The sequence below is a fragment of the Malaclemys terrapin genome, chromosome 11 (assembly GCF_027887155.1).
Source record: "Malaclemys terrapin pileata isolate rMalTer1 chromosome 11, rMalTer1.hap1, whole genome shotgun sequence".
Lineage (NCBI taxonomy): Eukaryota > Metazoa > Chordata > Testudines > Emydidae > Malaclemys > Malaclemys terrapin.
This window is the reverse complement of record NC_071515.1, coordinates 330,454-349,725: the sequence shown is the minus strand read 5'-3', so window position 1 is coordinate 349,725 and position 19,272 is coordinate 330,454. Positions and strand designations below refer to the sequence as shown.

Below are 19,272 nucleotides of genomic sequence, written 5' to 3'. Positions count from 1 at the left end.
CAGCTGGCTGGCTACAGCCCACTCATATCAGTTACAGCTTGCCCTAAAATCAGAGCCCTCAGTCACAGCTCCGAGGCAGTGGTGAATACTGAGCATCTGCGAGTGAAGTAATTGCTGGAAAGGTATACTAGAAGAGAGCCAGCATGCAGGAGGGTTTGGATTAGAAAGAAAGAGAGAGTTGATCAGGAAAAGTGGGACAAATCAGAAGCCAGCCAGGGAAGCCGGAGAAGAGCTACTGGAAACATATTAGAAAAGGTGCTGCAGAGAGGGAGAAAACTGGAGTGGAGCAAAATTGACTGACCAGGAACTGAAAAGCAATAGCGATTAAAGAAAAATACTGAAGCATTTAAAACAGTGATTTAAAGGGATACCAACGGATTTATAAAGTAAGTCTGCTATTCTTTTAATTATAGTAGAGAATAGGCATAGTGTAGGATAGTCTATAGGATTAGTGTGTGTGTGTGAGAGAGAGAGAGTGAGTTTATAAGAATGCATACAATTGTGTTACCGATTGCAAGCTATGTAAACTTGAAAGCAATTTAAGAAATGCTGTCAGCCGTTTGTAGCAAAGTGCTTCCCTTAGAATCATTTAACCTGTATGCTGTGGCAGTTTCAATGCTTTGTAATTTGCAGTAAGGGATTTGTTTGATTTCTGTTTCTAGATTAGATTGTAGGAGGGATTGTTACTTTAATAAAAGGACACTTTGTTCTTTAGGAAAGAATATCTCCTGTGTCAGTTACTTTATCTGCAGGTTATATTGTGTCCTTTAGTGTTTTCCTTAACAACCCTGGGAATTTATACCTTGGGGAGGACAGATTAAGGGAGCAATAGGCAGGTCATTTATCTAGGGGACCCCAAAATCTATTTTAGGGGTCTGCTGCCTGTTCCCTCCCCAGTGTGCCCCCTCTGAACCACCACACCCACAGCACCTTCCTCAGCTTGTTACCCATCTCCCTACCACAAGTAAACCGCCCACATCCTCTTCATTCTGCCTCCCATATCCCATCTCCTGCTGCTTATCCTCCCCTCCTGCATCCTCCTGGGGCCTCTTCCACCTACCTCCTGCCAGTCCCCTACAACACACAAATCCCTGTGCGCCTTTAAGGGTCAGTCTGCCTCCCCACTTCCCACTCATCCCCCATGAATCCTCCTGTCCAGCCCTGGGTCTGCTCCCACCCCTTCCCAGACACAGCCCCCTGTGACCTCCTTCATGTGCCTCCTGCCCCTGCCCACATCTTCCTGTCCGATCTTCGGCCCACCTCCTGCCTTCGCCGCCCTGCGGATTTCTTGGGATGCCTCCTAGCGGCTGTCGCAGATCCCCAAGATCCATGCTGCCCCCCAGCTTTTAAAAAGCCCCTTGGAGGCAGGACCGGCTCTAGGCAGCAGCAAACCAAGCACGTGCTTGGGGTGGCACAATTCCAGGGGTGGCATTCCGGGAGGTGGTTTTTTTTTTTTTTTTTTTTTTTTGCTTGGGGTGGCAAAAAACCTAGAGCCAGCCCTGTTTGGAGGATCCCCTTCAGTTGGCCAGACCCCCAAGGGGTCCCACTCTTCTGTAACTGCCTCACCACCACCAAGAATGAAGGTCTGGGCTCCAGCCTTGCTGCTTCATGCTGTGAGCTCTGCCCAACGAGTCCCGCTGAGCCAGGCTCCTGGGCACAGACCTGCCCACTCTGCAAGGACCAGTATATCTCAGCCAGGATTTGCAGTGACACCCGGCAGCCCTTTCCAACCCGAGCAGGGTTTATTCGTGGGCTGGGACCCAGCAGGGGAAGCCCTGAGATTAGCAGAGAGAAGCTATGGTTAAGGTTAAGCCATAGCTCGTCCTGGCCAAGCCCGTGCAATCAGCCAGCCAAGCTGTGATGGATTCCATTGCCGGCTCTGTCTCTTTGGGTGTGTCTACACAGCAACTAGACACCCGCAGCTGGCCTGTGCCAGCTGATTCAGGCTGAGGGGCTGTTCCATTGCTGTGTAGACATCTGGGCTGGAGCCAGGGCTGAAGGACCCTGGGAGGTGGGAGGGTCCCAGAGCTGTGGCTCCAGCCCAATCCTGGAAGTCTACACAGCAATGAAACAGCCCCTCAGCCCAAGCCCAGTGAGCCCAAGTCAGGGGCTGGGACAGGGCAGCAGCGAATTACTCTTTGCTGTGTAGACAGACTCCGTCAGTCCAAAGCGAGAGCTCCGTGTCTCTCCAGAAGGCAGCACCTAACCCTGCCACCCGGCACCTTTCCCCTTTGTTCTCCAGCTGGGGCCTCAGCTCATCTTCCCAGCGCAGCCGTAGGGGGAAATCTCCTTCCTCCGGGTCGCTGGTTGCCAGGGCCGAGTGTCCAAGCCACTGTCTTGTCGGATTCTCCATTGATCTGGGGGTCGGTTTCCAGCCAGCCCTTTAATGGCCCAGTCATTCCACCCCAGACAGCAGGATGACCACACTACCCCATGCTCCTAGCCCCCCACATGTCTTCTGTGCTGCTTCAGGAGCAGTGTTAACCCTCCTGCACCCACTGGGTAGCTACACGAAGCAGAGAGGGAAACTGAGACACACACATAGGAATCATAAAAAATATTAAAGAAAATTTCCACTTGGTCACACCTACCCCAATGCGCATCCATCAGCACCCCCTCAGCCTGCCCCCACCCCAACGACCCTGCACTGTTCTGGGTTAAGCTCCTCCCCACACACACACACCCCTTTTCATTCTATTTTTCACACATCCTCTTTCCCCCCGACTGACTCCCTGTTGTCCCCCTCATTCCTCCTCAGTTTGCCACCCCCAACATGTGCCCTTCTCTGCATCCCGCCCCTCCACACACACGTCCCCTCTGCCCTTCCCAGTCTGCCCAGCTCACCCCCCCCCACACACACACACGCCCTCCACCCGCTTCCCCCCAGGAGAGCCTGGCTTCAGCCTCCCTGAAAACAATGGGAGCTGGTGGCCCCCTTCGCTAGGGGCAGCCTCTCTTCCACACGTCAAATGGTGGGGAAATGGCGGCCATCTTGAGTCAGGGCTTCTTGGCATCAGGCTCTCCTCTCCCACAAAAGTCATGGCAGAGGCCGGCCATGTCGAACATGTGCGATTTCACTGCCAGGAATGCTGAGACCACATGTGTCAATTCCCAGGTAAATATTGTGAGACCCGTGATAAAATTACTGGAGTTGTGGTTTGACCACAGTAACAGCAGGTTTTTAAACTAATCTTTCAGAAATTACCCCCCTCCCCATCCTCCCCAAGGACTGTTCTGCTCTCTGTGGATGTTCCCAGCTCCTTCTGCGACTGAGCTGGGGGGGCTGTGGCTGGGGCAGCAGGTTGTAAGTGGCGGACTCTTGTTGTTGATACAGATGCCGGTGACCTTCGAGGAGGTGGCTGTGTATTTCACCCAGGGGGAATGGGCCTTGCTGGACCCGGGTCAGAGAGCCCTCTACAGGGACGTCATGCAGGAGAATTACAGGAATGTGACCTCGCTGGGTAAGGATTCCTGTGCCCTCGGTGTTAGAAACTGAGCATCTTTGACGTGCCCAAGTCGGCTGCTGCTCAGGGTTCTTCCCTGATCCCATCGATTTCAGGGGAATCGGCCCCATAGTCCCAGACTCAGCAGGGTTAGGAAGGTGTAAAGAGTTTACACAGTGTTGTGGTCAAAGTCAGCCACGCATTGATTTTAGTTCACAGACTCAAGCCTGAGGCCAGTTTATTGCAATACATACCAACGCGTTGGGGTAGCAGTCCGAAAACTGCCACCCCTAGTACAGCACGCAGGCTGCTTTATTCCGTCAAACCTCAAGCATAGTACAAATAGTACGTCACTTATGCGAAAATAAGAGTGGGGGGTCTGTCCTTCTTTCCCGGTAGCTTCCTCATTATTTACGAGAATTGGGTGCCTATTGCGTGGGGGGTTTTCTTGGTGGGTGGTACTTGGCACCAGTTAGAGTGTTGTTCTTGTCAAGGTACATATTGTTTTTTTCAGGGTTTTATGGTTAAGGGCATAGGGGTTTATTACAGGACGCCCAAAGATGATATATGATTGGCTGGTTGGCAGATAGCTGGAACTATAGGAGAAGTTGGCCTTTACTAGAAGCAATTTCTTCATATCAGCCGTTATTATGTTTCTTCAACAAGCGGTTATCATGTTTTTCATCAGCAAGTGGTTATCATGTTGCTAAGGCCTTTCTCATTGCTTCCTTCCCCTCCCTCCTCTGGTCATAGCCCATGACCGTATTTGGCAGGGAATTGTACATCTTAGTTTTGTTCAGGTTCTGGCCTGTACTGTTCTATGTAAAGGCCGTCTGTATAGTCAGCTCCTGTCAGAGGGCCTGAATTTGGGCCTTCGATGTTACTTTGGCTGTCATAAAGAAGGCCACCTAGTTCTTTTCCCCCACAATTTCCCTCCTCTGATGCCATGTAGGCATTGTTATTGTAATTTGCTAAAGAGGTCATAGTGTAGTATTTAGGCTTAGTTTCTTGTAAACGGGGATCAGTGGACATGAAACTGGTAGTGCAGGAGGGGTGGACACTAAGGTGAATAACTTCTGGGTCTGTAGGAAAGTATAGTGTTGTGTTGGGGGTATCGATGGGAAAAAGAAGGGCCTGAGGTGGTGATTGAACCTGTAGCTGGGGTAAACGACACACCCTGCACAGGCAACAAAGGGTGGCGATTAATAAAATGCAACAGATTGCAAGAATTAGACCAGCTAGTATTTTTAAGACTGAGGATGTGAAGAGGCAGGGCGTGGCTTGGGTGATTTTTTTTAGAGTCAAAACACAAAACGTCGTGGGAAGAACATAGGGTACCCACCCAGTAGGCAGTCTGAAATGCTTTGGCCTCTTTGTTGTATTCAACCTTTATCACATGCATTTGGTCTTGGAGGTGAGATATGTTGGAGAGGAGGGAAAATAGGAAAGTTAAATTTGAGAAGCGGTTTGGGATGAGGGAAGTCCAATTGAAGGTAAGAGGGATGGCTGGGTGGAGGGTTGCAGAGATTTGGGGATTAGCAGGCCATGTGATAAAGCAGCTACCCTGAGCAGTGGTCAAATTAAGGTGAAAGGAAAGAGGGGTGTGGGGATTTGATGGCAGGGCGCAACCATCCTTTTTTGCTAAATAGGAGTTTTCCTCCTGGGGCCTTACCTACTGCTTCTCCTTCCCAACAAACTGTATCAAAGATGTTCGTTAATTCCCCAGGTTGTAACTTACGGAGACAAAACAACGGTGGGGGTTCCAAGGGCCATAAGGACCACAAGGTTCCGATTCCCACCCAGACGTGTTGAGTAGCGAAACCATGGGGAGTGGTGATAAAACGGCTAGGTTTGTGGGGTGGCTTGACTTCCCATACCTGTCGGCTGATAACCCAGTCCCATAGACAGCCCGCCCAGGGCCCCGGCAAAAGTAAGTGCACTGGGGCCCAGGTGCCATTGACAGGTTCCGAAGCTTGGAAAGAGCATTGTGAGGAGTCGCAGGCCCACCCTGACAACGTCCACATATGCCTCCATTTCCACAGCTCGGGTGGCACTCCTGCAGTAATGTTAAGGGCTTTGGGCCATCGCTGACTGAGGACATCACTCTGCATTTCTGCTAAGAGACCATTAAAGAAATCCTGCATCTGGCTACAAGCTGAATCTCATCCGGTGTCTTTTTCTATTAAAACGAGGGTGTTTATTAATTTTGTTAAGAGGTTTGGGTTGTGGTTCCCAGTCTCTGACAGGGCATGGAGGGTTTTTATATTTGTATGGGTGTTGGTTAACCCTGCCTCAGTAAGGAGGCCCGATGCCCTTTCCAGATTTCCCAGGCGTTGTTCATGGTTTTGGGCCTTGTCTATTGTCCAGATAGCGGCTGCTCCGGTTAGACCATGCAAGGCCCCTTCCAGCAAGCCTTTCTTTCTCTGAAAATTTTCCCACTGCAGAAGCTGGGCCAATCGAATGGCCGCTCCCTGGGTACAATGGGGTATTGGGTAGTTATTTGGAAGGCGGAGAGGGGAAATGAGAAAGTGGTGGTCCCCATAGTAGCATTTAGCACAATCCACCGTTGGAAACGATAATCCCGTCGGTAGGGTGTGCTATACCACATTTGTTGTTACGAGACTTGAATTTCTCTGAGGCCACGGCCAGACAGATTTGTATGGGAATTGGAGAAGATATGAGGGGGAGTAGCTGGGGCGTGGGGATTGTGACAATGGGCTATGAGGCAGTCATGTAGAGTAGGGGTATATTGCAATATGATACAGGCTAAATGGGAGGCTACTGATTGGCTAAGATTTAGAAAAATATTACCTTTCCCCTCCCCACCCCAAGTTCGTTAAGGAGGAGAGGCTGAGGAATATTAAAAGTTTCATCTTCAGATAGTTTTGGCTAGCTTCCACAAGCTATTCTTCGAGATTTCATAGTCTTTGTTCACTTAACTGTCCGGCAGTGAGGCTGCAAGGGAGGGGTTACGAGCACAATCACCTTGCTTGGTTGGAGGCTTTATTATGTCCTCAGGTGGAGAAGTTGTTTTCTTAGCAAGATCCAAAGGCTCTGTGGGTTTGTCAGCGGACAAAGGAGAGAATACCAGCTTTTTACATTGTCCTTCACTTCTGTTGTCCAGAAGGAGCAAGAACGCCAGAAGGAAAGATAGACCGATTAGTCAAAGAGTCATTTCAATGAGAAACATGGGCGGGTAGTCAATTCTCAGTACTTTACAGCGGTGTTGCTAATTAACAGGGCTTGATAAGAGTCCCTTAGCATGGGGCCAGGGCAGTTCTCTGCTGATGGACCTCTATGTAGACCCAGTCTCCTGGTTTCAGTGAGTGGCAGGACTGCTGTATATAAAAAGACCTAACACATTTCGTTAGTGCCTGACTATTGTGTAGTTTATTAAATGACTGTTTATCTGAGCCAGGGCCAGCAGGGCACTGTCGGTAGTCGCATCGGGCGATTCTGTTAGAAATTTATGAGAGCTGAGTTCAGTCTTTTGATTTAGAGTGGTCTTTAAAAGGCATTTGGCCATATTGATAAAGCTGCACACAACTTGTTACAGTTTGTTTAGGTATGCCAAATTGTGGTACAGAATTCCTAAACCAAGATCCACAACAGCTCTGGTAAACCAAGAAACACCTTTGCCTAAACTGTTGCAACAACTCATCCAAGAACCCTTCCCATTTTCCTGGCCTTGTCTGCCCTGCTGCAGCCACAACTTTGGTTTTATTTAAAACAATTTAAATTTTGTAAAGCATTAAGTTACTTTAAGGATTAAATGCTAAATACCAAAATCAAACAACACTAGTTTACTTTGTTTGGCAAAAGTATTTTTTGGTTTTACCACCCCAAAGCATTTTATAACACCTTTTTTTAACATCCGTACACAGCTTTACTGTTCAGTTTTCTTCAGTAACTACAGAGTTAACTTTTTACTTTCTTTTTGTTAACTTCCTTAAACTGTGGCTGCCTGCTTGTCTGGGCCTGATCCTTTTTTTTTTTTGCTGGTTTGTTGGGGGTGTGAGCCTGCAGGACCCCCAGGACCGCATGCTGTGCGGTCTCTGGAGCCTCCAGGAACACCCCTTTAGGAGTACAAAAAATAGAACAGTCCAATTTATATAACAGATCCCTTCCCAGGAGGTTGACAGGGGAACAAGGGCTGAGGAAGAAGGCATGTTGTTCAGTTAAAGGGCCAATTGATACCAGTAATGGGTTAGACACAGGATGGGGAATAGGGACATTACCGACCCCCACTGCGTTAATAATCTCCCCAGATAAAGGAAGGGAGGGGAATTCCTCCACTCGCAGTGTGGACCGGGAAGCCCCAGTGTCCACTAAGCATTTTACCGGGGTCTTGTTAATTGTACAGGTAGCATAAGGACCAGATTGATCCAAGGGGATGGCTGGGGCAATAAGGTCACATGAGATCCCACGGCTGTCCTATCTATAGTCCGCTAGTGCGGGTGGTGGGGGTGCAGCTGACGGTCCTCCCCCACGGCTGGGCCTGAGGCCCTCCTTGCTCTCTATTACCCCCTCGATCCCGATGGGGGCAGAACCTTATGAAATGTCCCTCCTCTCCACATCCATAGCAACAACCCGGTGGGTGGGCCCAGGGCCCTCCGCCCGTCTGTTGCATAGCAATGGGGACCATCCCTCCCCTGGTGTTTCCTTCCCCATACCTATAGGGATGATTGGGTTCCTTTCCATTGAACATTTTCTTTTCTTGTACCTTGAGGTTTAAATTATTAATTTGGAGAGCCATGAGGTGGGTCTCCGCTTCTTCCCTTTTTTTCTCGCCTTGGTGGAAATAATGCTGAACTGCAGCTAGGATCTCTCTTAAACCTTTTCCTTCCCAACCCACTTGTCAGGACTGAGATTCCCACTTTGAACTTTAGGGTACAAATGTAGGGGCCTGCATAAAAACTTCTAAGCTTAATTACCAGCTTAGCTTTGGTTCGGCTGCCACCATTTTCAATGGATTCCCTCCCTGGGAAACCTTGAAAAACCTTCACCAAATCCCTGGTGAAAACAAATCCAACCCCTTGGATTTAAAACAAGGGGAAATTAACCATTCCCCTCCTTCCTCCCACCAACTCCTGGTGAATCAAGATCCAAAACCCCTTTGGATCTAAAACAAGGAAAAAATCAATCAGGTTCTTAAAAAGAAGGTTTTTAATTAAAGAAAAAGGTAAAAATCATCTCTGTAAAATCAGTATGGAAATTAACCTTACAGGGTAATCAAACTTAAAGAGCTCAGAGGACTCCCCTCTAGTCTCAGGTTCAAAGTACAGCAAACAAAGAGAAACACTCTAGTAAAAGGTACATTTACAAGTTGAGAAAAACAAAGGAAAACTAACACGCCTTGCCTGGCTATTTACTTACAAGTTTGAAATAGGAGAGGCTTGTTTAGAAAGATGTGGAGAACCTGGATTGATGTCTGGTCCCTCTCAGTCCCCGAGAACGAACACCGTCCCAAAACAAAGAACACAAACAAAAGCCTTCCCCCCCCAAGATTTGAAAGTATCTTGTCCCCTTATTGGTCCTTTAGGTCAGATGCCAGCCAGGTTACCTGAGCTTCTTAACCCTTTACAGGGAAAAGGATTTTGGAGTCTCTGGCCAGGAGGGATTTATAGTACTGTACACAGGACAGCTATTACCCTTCCCTTTATAGTTATGACACGCCCCCCAAATCACAGATAGTGTTGGATGTAGCTTTACCCGATACTTAGTGGGAACTACCAACTGCCTTTGAGGATGCCAGTCTTCCTGGTGCCCACCAGAAAGAGTCTCCTTGTATAAAAGTCCTTGTTCTACAACAAACCGGGATCGGTTAGAAGAGCTGAGAGGCGGTGGGGTGCTCCGCGCCGCCGCCCAAGCTTTCTGAAGGCTGTCATCTGCTTCCTGCTCGGCCTGGAACTGTTCCCTTGATGCTGGAGACATCAGTTCCTCCTTGGACTGTGGACTGGGACTTGGTCCCTCTGGAAGTGATGCAGGTGCTGGGGCTGTTTCCATTGACTGTGAACCGCTGTCCGCTGGTGCACTATGTGGTAACTCAGGCTCTGGCTGAGCCTCTTGGGTAGGGTTATCTGCTGCTTCTGCCAGTTCAGGCTCGCTGGTGCCCTCTGGCATTGGAGTTGTAGATGGGTTTGCAAGCGCTGGACTCAGGGCTGGCAATGGTTCTGGTGCTGGTTGCGTTGCCAGTTCCGGTTCTGGGACTGGCTTTGGCTGGGTCTCTGGGATTGGATCCACTACGGCTGTTGCAGTCGTTGGCAGAGGATCCAGTTCCACCACCTTTGTCTGGGTCTCCGGTAACACAGACGGGGCCCTGGTGGACGGCTCAGGAACAGGGATGGGGGTGAAAGCTTGCTTAGCCTGGCTGCGGGTGACTATTCCCACCCTCTTGGCTACCTTCACATGGTTGGCCAAATCTTCCCCCAGCAGCATGGGAATGGGATAATTGTCATAGACTGCAAAAGTCCACATTCCTGACCAGCCCTTGTACTGGACATGCAACGTGGCTGTAGGCAAGGTTACAGATTGTGACACGAAGGGTTGAATTGTCACTGTAGCCTCTGGGTTGATGAGTTTGGGGTCCACTAGGGATTGGTGGATAGTTGACACTTGAGCCCCAGTGTCCCTCCAAGCGGTAACCTTCCTTCCGCCCACTCTCAAGGTTTCCCTTCGCTCCGAGGGTATGAGAGAGGCATCTGGGTTTGGGGATCTTTGGTGTGATTGGGGTGTAATGAACTGTAATCGGTTGGGGTTCTTGGGGCAGTGAGCCTTTATATGTCCCAGTCCATTACATTTAAAACATCGCCCTGCTAAGGTATCACCGGGACGAGGTTGGTTGGTGGAGACTGGTGTGGTGGGGTGAGAAGGCGTCTGGGGTTTCCCTTGGGATGTGGGTGGGGCCTTGGGTTGTCCCCGGTGGTAAGGTTTTGTTTCGGCTTGCCCCTTCTGATATTCGCTCCAACTGCTACTAGTTTTTTTTCTTTTCTGCCACCTCCACCCATTGGGCTCCAATCTCCCCCGCCTCAGTTACAGTTTTGGGCTTCCTATCTAGGATGTACCTTTCTATTTCCTCAGGAACACCCTCTAAAAACTGCTCCATTTTTACTAGGGAAAGCAGATCTTCCAGAGATTTAACATTTGCTCCTGATACCCAGGCATCACAATTTTTGTCAATGTGGTAGGCATGACAGGTAAATGACACATCCGGTTTCCACTTTAGGGCTCTGAACCGCCGACGGGCATGCTCGGGTGTTAGCCCCATTTTGAGTCTGGCCTTGTTTTTAAAAAGTTCATAACTGTTCATGTGTTCCTTAGGCATTTCAGCCGCCACCTCTGCTAAGGGTCCACTGAGCTGCGGCCTCAGCTCTACCATGTACTGGTCTGCAGTGATGCTGTATCCAAGGCAGGCCCTTTCAAAATTTTCTAAGAAGGCCTCAGTATCATCGCCTGCCTTGTAGATGGGGAATTTTTTGGGATGGGAAGTGGTACCTGGAGGGGGGTTGTTAGCATTGGCTGGTGCATCCTGCTTAGCTTTTGCTACTTCCAGTTCATGCTTCCTTTCTTTTTCTTTCTCCTCCATTTCTTTTTTTCTCAGCTCCATCTCTTTCTCTTTTAGCTCCATAGTTCTCTTGTGAGCCTCCTCTTTGGCTTTTTCCAGCTCCATCTCTCTTTCATGGGCCTCCTTTTTGGCTTTTTCTTCTCTTTCTTTTAGCTCCATCTCTCTCTTGTGGGCCTCCTCTTTGGCTTTCTCCTCTCTGTCTCTCAGCTCTATCTCTCTCTTGTGGGCCTCCTCTTTGGCTTTTTCTTCTTTGGTAGTCATTTTCCTGTTTTCTTGTGCTGGGTCACCCCCTTTGCAGTTGACAAACTGGGAAGCTTTCAGCTCTGGCTGCTGCAGAGTTAACAGTAACTTTCTAACTAGCTACTCCGGAGGATGTAAAAAGAAAAAAAAACAATTCAGCTTGTAAATACCTTTTACCAGTCATTTGCTAATTGAACCCTTCTCTTAACAAAGGACCTGTAAAAAAAACTTAACACCTCTGCCTTCAGGCAAGGAGAGATAAGATATGCATCTATCTACTTCCAGCTCCGCTTTCCAAGCAGCTAGAAGGAAAAAAAAATCTCACTGGCTTTTGGGTTTAAAATGATCCCACCGCTATTCACCATGTCAGGACTGAGATTCCCACTTTGAACTTTAGGGTACAAATGTAGGGGCCTGCATAAAAACTTCTAAGCTTAATTACCAGCTTAGCTTTGGTTCGGCTGCCACCATTTTCAATGGATTCCCTCCCTGGGAAACCTTGAAAAACCTTCACCAAATCCCTGGTGAAAACAAATCCAACCCCTTGGATTTAAAACAAGGGGAAATTAACCATTCCCCTCCTTCCTCCCACCAACTCCTGGTGAATCAAGATCCAAAACCCCTTTGGATCTAAAACAAGGAAAAAATCAATCAGGTTCTTAAAAAAAAGGTTTTTAATTAAAGAAAAAGGTAAAAATCATCTCTGTAAAATCAGTATGGAAATTAACCTTACAGGGTAATCAAACTTAAAGAGCTCAGAGGACTCCCCTCTAGTCTCAGGTTCAAAGTACAGCAAACAAAGAGAAACACTCTAGTAAAAGGTACATTTACAAGTTGAGAAAAACAAAGGAAAACTAACACGCCTTGCCTGGCTATTTACTTACAAGTTTGAAATAGGAGAGGCTTGTTTAGAAAGATGTGGAGAACCTGGATTGATGTCTGGTCCCTCTCAGTCCCCGAGAACGAACACCGTCCCAAAACAAAAAACACAAACAAAAGCCTTCCCCCCCCAAGATTTGAAAGTATCTTGTCCCCTTATTGGTCCTTTAGGTCAGATGCCAGCCAGGTTACCTGAGCTTCTTAACCCTTTACAGGGAAAAGGATTTTGGAGTCTCTGGCCAGGAGGGATTTATAGTACTGTACACAGGACAGCTATTACCCTTCCCTTTATAGTTATAACACCACTAGACCCAAGCGTAATTGTTCACTTATCTTTGGACGGAGATCCTGGATGAAAATGGCCATGATGGCTTGCTCTGCTTGGGTTTCAGCGTTATTAATGCCCAAGTATTTTTCAAAGATCGATTTTAATCGGTCCAAATAATCAGCAGGGTTCTCCCCTTTACTTTGTTTACAAGTGTTTATTTTAGTCCAATCGGCCTTTGGTGGGCAGACCTTAAGAACAGCTTCCAACAATTTTCCTCTCATTTCGGCCAACTGTTCTCTCTCTGGTTCCACTTTGTCCATTCCATTGTTTCCTAAAGACGCCTTTGTGTTTCTCTGGGCATTATGCTTCTTAGAAATTGATCTAAATCCCCCATAGTGGGGTTATAGCAATTAATAACAATCTCCAACTCTTCTTTAAAGCGAAGAGGGTCATCTCGAATTTTTGGAAATTTGAGGCCCAGAGTGCACATATCTGTTGGGCTCCAAGGGGCATGGACCTCCGTTACCCAACCATCCATTGCAGGGAGCTGTCTCAAGGGGAAATTTTTTTACCTCATGGGCGGTCCCAATTTTCCCATTTGGGCTGGTTTTGAGTCTCCCTACAAGCTCCCTTCGAGTCTTAGTTACATCTCTTAAAATATCTTCCTCCATTTCTCTAAACTTACTGGGGCGGGCTTCCTCCTCCTCCCCTTTTAACCTGTCATGGCGAGCCACTTGCTCCCTGGTGCGGTAGGCTGGGCCGGGAGATGTGCGCAGCATCTCGGCCAATTGATCTGCCTCATCGAAGATAGGGCATAGGGGTTTATTACAGGACGCCCAAAGATGATATATGATTGGCTGGTTGGCAGATAGCTGGAACTATAGGAGAAGTTGGCCTTTACTAGAAGCAATTTCTTCATATCAGCCGTTATTATGTTTCTTCAACAAGCAATTATCATGTTGCTAAGGCCTTTCGCATTGGTTCCTTCCCCTCCCTCCTCTGGTCATAGCCCATGACCGTATTTGGCAGGGAATTGCACAGCTTAGTTTTGTTCAGGTTCTGGCCTGTACTGTTCTATGTAAAGGCCGTCTGTATAGTCCGCTTCTGTCCGAGGGCCTGAATTTGGGCCTTCGGTGTTACTTTGGCTGTCATAAAGAAGGCCACCTAGTTCTTTTTCCCCACAACAGTGACCCTGTACCAGAGTTGTAAAATCCCGCAGTGAGTGGAGATCCCAAATCCCCTTCTGCCCAGGAACACTTCCCGTCCCTTTGGTTTATACAAGGGCATCCACCCAGCTAGTACATCTGGAAACAGCTGTCTGAGAACAACGGTAAAACTCGGCTCTCACTTCATTTCTTTTCCCAGAGCAGGTTTTCCAATTCCCAAGCCCAGCGTGATCTCCCAGCTGGACCGAGGGGAAGAGCCGTGGGTCCCTGATCTCCAGGGGTCCCAGGCTAGAGAGATCCAGAGAAACATCCCCAGAGGTGAGAAATTGGTTAAACGGATGTGGAAATGGTTCCACTTTGTCGAATGCATATAATGGAAATTGTCAGAGGCAGGTATAAATATGCAGGCAAGAATCAGTCTAGAGATAATGAGGTTAGTTCAATCAGGGAGGATGAGGCCCTCTTCTCCCCTTCTCCCTCTTGGTGTTCACAGCTCAACTGCTAGAAGAGGGCCTCATCCTCCCTGATTGAACTAACCTCTTTATTCCTAGACTGATTCTTGCCTGCATATTTATACCTGCTTCTGGAAATTTCCACTACATGCGTCTGACGAAGTGGGTATTCACCCACGAAAGCTTATGCTCCAATATGTCCGTTAGTCTATAAGGTGCCACAGGACTCTTTGTCGCTTTTTATATAGCCAAAGAGTTTTCCCTAGTGGTACCTGTCAGTTTGCCATGCATGTCTTCATGTATCCAGGCAAAGGAATAAAAGGTGGAGCCACCCAGCACCCAGACAGCTCACCCGCAGTGGCTGGTGGTCAGAGCTCTCCATCGGCTGTTGTTCACGGGTTCCCTTCTTTCTTCCAAGGAAACTTTTTTCTGTAAATAATTCTAGTAGCTTATTGTGTACCCATGTTTTTCCCAGTGGAGATTTGGTTCTTTCTTATTTTATAAAGTTGTTTTTTCTTGTTTTTCTCTGGGGCTCTATTACCTGGTATCTGGGGGCTTGGTTATGTCAAAGTCTCCTAGAGTTCAGCACTGTCTCACTTGCAGGGTGTCTAATCTGCTGAAAGCAGCAAAGAGTCCTGTGGCACCTTATAGACTAACAGATGTTTTGGAGCATGAGCTTTCGTGGGTGAATACTCACTTCTTCGAGCAACTCTCGCATGCTGAGCAACTCTCGCACTCAGTGAGGGGCACATTAGAGACAAATGCTCTATTTGTAGATCTTTCAAGAAAAGAACACCAAAATATAGAGAGCGTCCTGTACATCTCTTCTCAGATCTCAGTCATCTGGAGTCCAGTACTTTGTCCTAGGCCAGGAGTTTTCCTATGGATCTTTGTTCCCCTTCTCCCACCATATCCTGTAAGAGCTGTAAGTCAGTCTCACGGCAAGACTTGACTTATCAATCAAAGAGCTTTTCTATTTCAGAACCGGACTCTGGGAGCTGGAAACCCTCAGCAGAGTCCTCATGGGAACTGCCAGGTACCAAGGTCAGAGCGCAGGTAGAGACTAGCCGACAGTGAATCAGAGCAGGAAATCCAGCCACTGACTCCAGGACCAGAGCATCTTTCCTTGAGAATGGCTCTGACAATGTATTAAAGGCATCAACTTCAGTACTGCCAGAAACATTAGTGACCCACGACACCTGATGCTCATGCAATGTCATGAGATTTGCTCTGTCTGTGGATGCAGGATTCCCCTTTGGTGCAACAAGATCCAACTCTGACTACTCATAGGGTACAGCCTTTAGTACAGTCGGAGATGCCCTCATCACTGGCTAGAACATCTGTAGGACCAATACCATCAGCCATGGCATTCTCGGCATCTTCAAAGCCTCCAGTACTGGTTTTTTCTACACAGGTTGTTCCTATAGGACTCAAGCCATCAGTACCAACATTTAAACCTACTGCCAAGAGGCACAGATCCAGAGGCTGTACTCTGGTGAGTCCTCCTAGTATCGCGCCACCAACTGCCCATATTCATTATCAGATTCAGAAGAAGAACCCAATACTTTTTGTTCTAGAGAGGAGATCTAGATTCTCTCCATTACATTCTTTGGTGACAAAACAGAGCATTCAGTGGAGATACCCCCAGGGTAGATCTAGACATGGATCTCCATGATGTTGCCGATGAACCCCGTGTACTGCAGCCCATGCGGCATCCCTCCGACCTGGAGGCTGGCTTCTTCAGACTGATTCCTAGGGAGTTGTGTGGGCGGGAGTTGAGTGAGGGGTAAGACTCACGTTATAACTAAAGCTAATTGTGCTGTGAAGACACTGTCAATAAGATTTGTGAAAGAAATAACTAGTCTTTTTTCTCAAGTTACGGTGCCAACTATCCTGAGATTAGAGATTAGTATTGTCTTCGCCACAGGTTCTCCCTTTGAGCCTATCGCTTTTGTCCTCTTCAGTACTTATCCTAAGGTGGCCACCCACGCACTCCCGGAAAACGGGACATTCTGGTACTTCCCAGAATGTCATGAGCCTGTTCTTGCTGACATGACCCCACCCCACCAGTGTGACTTCTCATGCATGGTGTGTGTGAGCTCACTGCACGTGGGGGGCAGAATTTTTAAGAACACACCATCCCACGCTCACCAGCATGCAAGGACACACTGGCAGGGGTAGAACGATGCACTTTTCAGTATGGCATCTCCCGTCTAATACTGGACAAAACCAGATGGGGAAATGCTCTAGAAAAGCAGGACTGTCTGGTTTAATACCAGACCAGTGGCCTGCCTCATTTATCAGCCAAGGTCACCTTTCCAGTGGCAGTTACTTCTACTAGAAGGGCACTCCCCCCACCCCTTGGTGTACTCTTTTTTATAAGAATAAAATTGTTTTAAGGCTTCATCCACGGTTCTTCATCAAAGACGGTTACCGATTTCCATCTCAATCAAACCATCTTTTTCCCTCCCTTTTCCCCCAAACCACGTTCACATAAGGTTGAGGAAAAACATCATTTGCTGGACGTCTGCTGGCCTTTGCCTTTTATCTGGACAGGACAAACCAGTTTCAGTCTTTGCCACAATTCTTTGTTTCCAGTGTGGAGAGAATGAGAGGACAGGAGATTCCCGTACGGTGAATTTCTGGGAGGATCCCCTCTCATCTCACTACAAGTTATGATCTTGCAAAATTAAAACCTCCTTCCAAGCTGACGGCACTTTGTGTGAGAACCCCGGCAGCTTTCCTACAGGACATTTCAATCCCAGATAACTGCAGGGCAGCAACCTGGTCTTAAAATCACACTGTTCCCAAGCATGGTGCCACTTCAGCCACTTCTAGAGACTGCGCTAGGTTTGGAAATTCTGAAAACCAATTGCAGAGCAGCTAGACTTCAAACCCTCCTCCATAGAACACTGTTTGGGAGTCACCTGAAGTGGAATAGACACACACAATCACTCAAAGGAAAAAACAACATACAACGTAATAGTTGTTTTCCAGGACATCTTGCACATGTCTATTCCAGCACCCGCCATGCTCCCTTCTCCTTCGGAGTCCATTATGATAGGCTGCTGGTGCAAACGAACTGAGATGGTGCAGGGGGAGCTCTGCCCTTCATGTCCTCACCTGGATGCATGAGGGCCTGCATGGTGCATGTGCCACCCCAGTGGGTACCACTGCAGACACTCTCCAATTACAGTGCATTCAGCGCTCACACCCCTAAATTGGAATAGACATGAAGTGGAATGGGCATGCGCAACATCTTGAAAACATCAAATACAGTACATGCAGGTAGCTGATTTTTTCCTTTCTCCCTTTCTTCATGGAAAGGGGTGGAGGTGGGGAGAATTCAACTCCTGATTTGTCAGTGTTCCCAGCAATTATTTTGGTTTGTTTCCCCAGTTTCCTGTTCTCCTTTTCTGACCTTCCCATTCCCCCAGCACAGGGACTGACTCCTGTCCGGATTCTCTCTGTCCCAGCAGGTGATGAGACGCTGAGTGAGAGCAATGAAGAGAATCCTTGTCCCGCAGGTCCTGAGCGAATGGAACCAAAGGGGGCGTTGCTGGGAAGGTGTGAAGGGGATGATCCCCAGAGTCATGGGCAGGCCAGAGAAACTCAGTGCAGGCCAGAGAAGCAGCAGGGAAACCCCCCCGGGAAGACACTGGGTGAATCCACTCACCGAGGGGGAGGTTCAGAGGATCCCAATGCGGCCACAATCCAGGCGAGAACTTGTACTAAGGAGAAGCGGTTTGAATGTGCCGAGTGCAGGAAATGCTTCAGTTATGGATCACATCTTGTTAGACATCAGAGATCTCACACAGGAGAGACCCCCTATCACTGCCCTGAGTGTGGGAAACAATTCAATGACCAGTCAAACCTTATTAGACATCAGCGAACCCACACAGGAGAGAGACCCCATAAGTGCCCTGACTGCGGGAAATGCTTCAGTCAGAGGTCAGACCTTATTGTACATCAGAGAATCCACACGGGAGAGAAATGCCATAAATGCCCTGACTGTGGACAAACCTTCACTCAGAGTGCACATGTAACCAGACATCAGAGGATTCACACGGGCGAGAGACCCTACGGATGCCCAGAGTGTGGAGAAAGCTTTGCTTGTACCTCAGACCTTATTATACACCTGAGAGTCCACACGGGAGAGAAACCCTATAGCTGCCCCGACTGTGGACAAAGCTTCACTCAGAGTCATCACCTTACTGACCATCGGAGAATCCACACAGGAGAGAGACCCTTTGCCTGCCCCGACTGTGGGAAAAGCTTCAGACAAAAATCTGGTTTCAATGTCCATCGGAGAAGGCACACGGGAGAGTGCCCCTATCAATGTTCCATCTGTGAGGAAAGGTACAAGACCAAGACTTCCTTAATATTCCACATGAAACTCCACATTGACTAGTGCTGGCCATTTCCCCTCCTCTTCTCTCTGCATCCGTAGAGATCGGAGGAACGGTGGGGATAATAAAGAGTTGCCCAGTGCCCTAGGGAGCCAAGTGGCTCCACTATTGACGTGAGTGCTGTGTGTCTCAGGAGGACGGAGGCACCAGGCGAGTGACATTATTATTATGTATTGCATTATTCTCTGACCCTCTCCCATCCCTTCCCGACACTCTCTGTCAGGGGCAGGCCGAAGGGTTCAGCTGGGTGTCCTGGTCCCTGTTTTCAGCCAGGGGCTCAGTTCACGTTGTTGTACACTGGGATGATTCTGGAAATTGCTGCCCCGGGAGGCATTTTCTCCCTGTTTCTGCATGGTGGGGATGAGGAGGGGTCTGGAATTTCTGGAAAGTCGGATGTCTGTGGAATCTTTATTGCTTATTGAATTATTTTCTCAGTATTACTTAATTATGTGTTTTTTATCCCCAAATTAGATGCAAATAAAACTTTTCTGGCAAATCCCATTTTCCTGAGCAGCCTGGGAATGTCCTTGGTTCTTGAGCTGTGGGAGGGGGAGAGGCCAAGTGTCCCAGACTGGGTGAGTTGTCTCCCTCTGCAGGAATCACTCATTCCCCATGTTCAGCCCTTTCACTGATGTCCCAGCCCATCCAGGTACATCCGTGTCTTTGCTCTTGCAGCTCTGACTGCCTCTGAGCTCGATCTTTGGGTCTTCCCTGCCCTCCACAAGGGTAGGGGAGAAACCGCCTCAGAAGCAGAATCCAGGATCCCTGGCTGGGTGGCAGCCCCAGAGGACACACACAGCTGGAGACGATGGGTAGATGGACATTTCCAGATGGGCAGCAGCCCATCTCTG

At 48.4% G+C, this 19,272-nt stretch overlaps 1 protein-coding gene across 6 annotated transcripts; it reads left to right on the top strand.

Moving 5' to 3' along the window:
* Positions 1-18,916, top strand: LOC128845160 (oocyte zinc finger protein XlCOF6.1-like). Of its 6 annotated transcripts, none has more exons than XM_054043532.1 (4): positions 1-386; positions 3,335-3,461; positions 13,765-13,878; positions 17,489-18,916. In XM_054043532.1, the coding sequence occupies exons 2-4, from the start codon at positions 3,335-3,337 to the stop codon at positions 18,421-18,423; spliced, it is 1,176 nt and encodes a 391-aa protein (XP_053899507.1). In that variant the 5' UTR covers positions 1-386; the 3' UTR covers positions 18,424-18,916. The 6 variants fall into 6 exon arrangements, with proteins under 6 accessions (XP_053899507.1, XP_053899509.1, XP_053899511.1 ...); XM_054043534.1 differs by having other exon boundaries at positions 13,760-13,878; XM_054043531.1 differs by lacking the exon at positions 1-386 and adding an exon at positions 2,918-3,115 and having other exon boundaries at positions 13,760-13,878; positions 17,492-18,916.
* Positions 18,917-19,272: the final 356 nt, after the last annotated feature.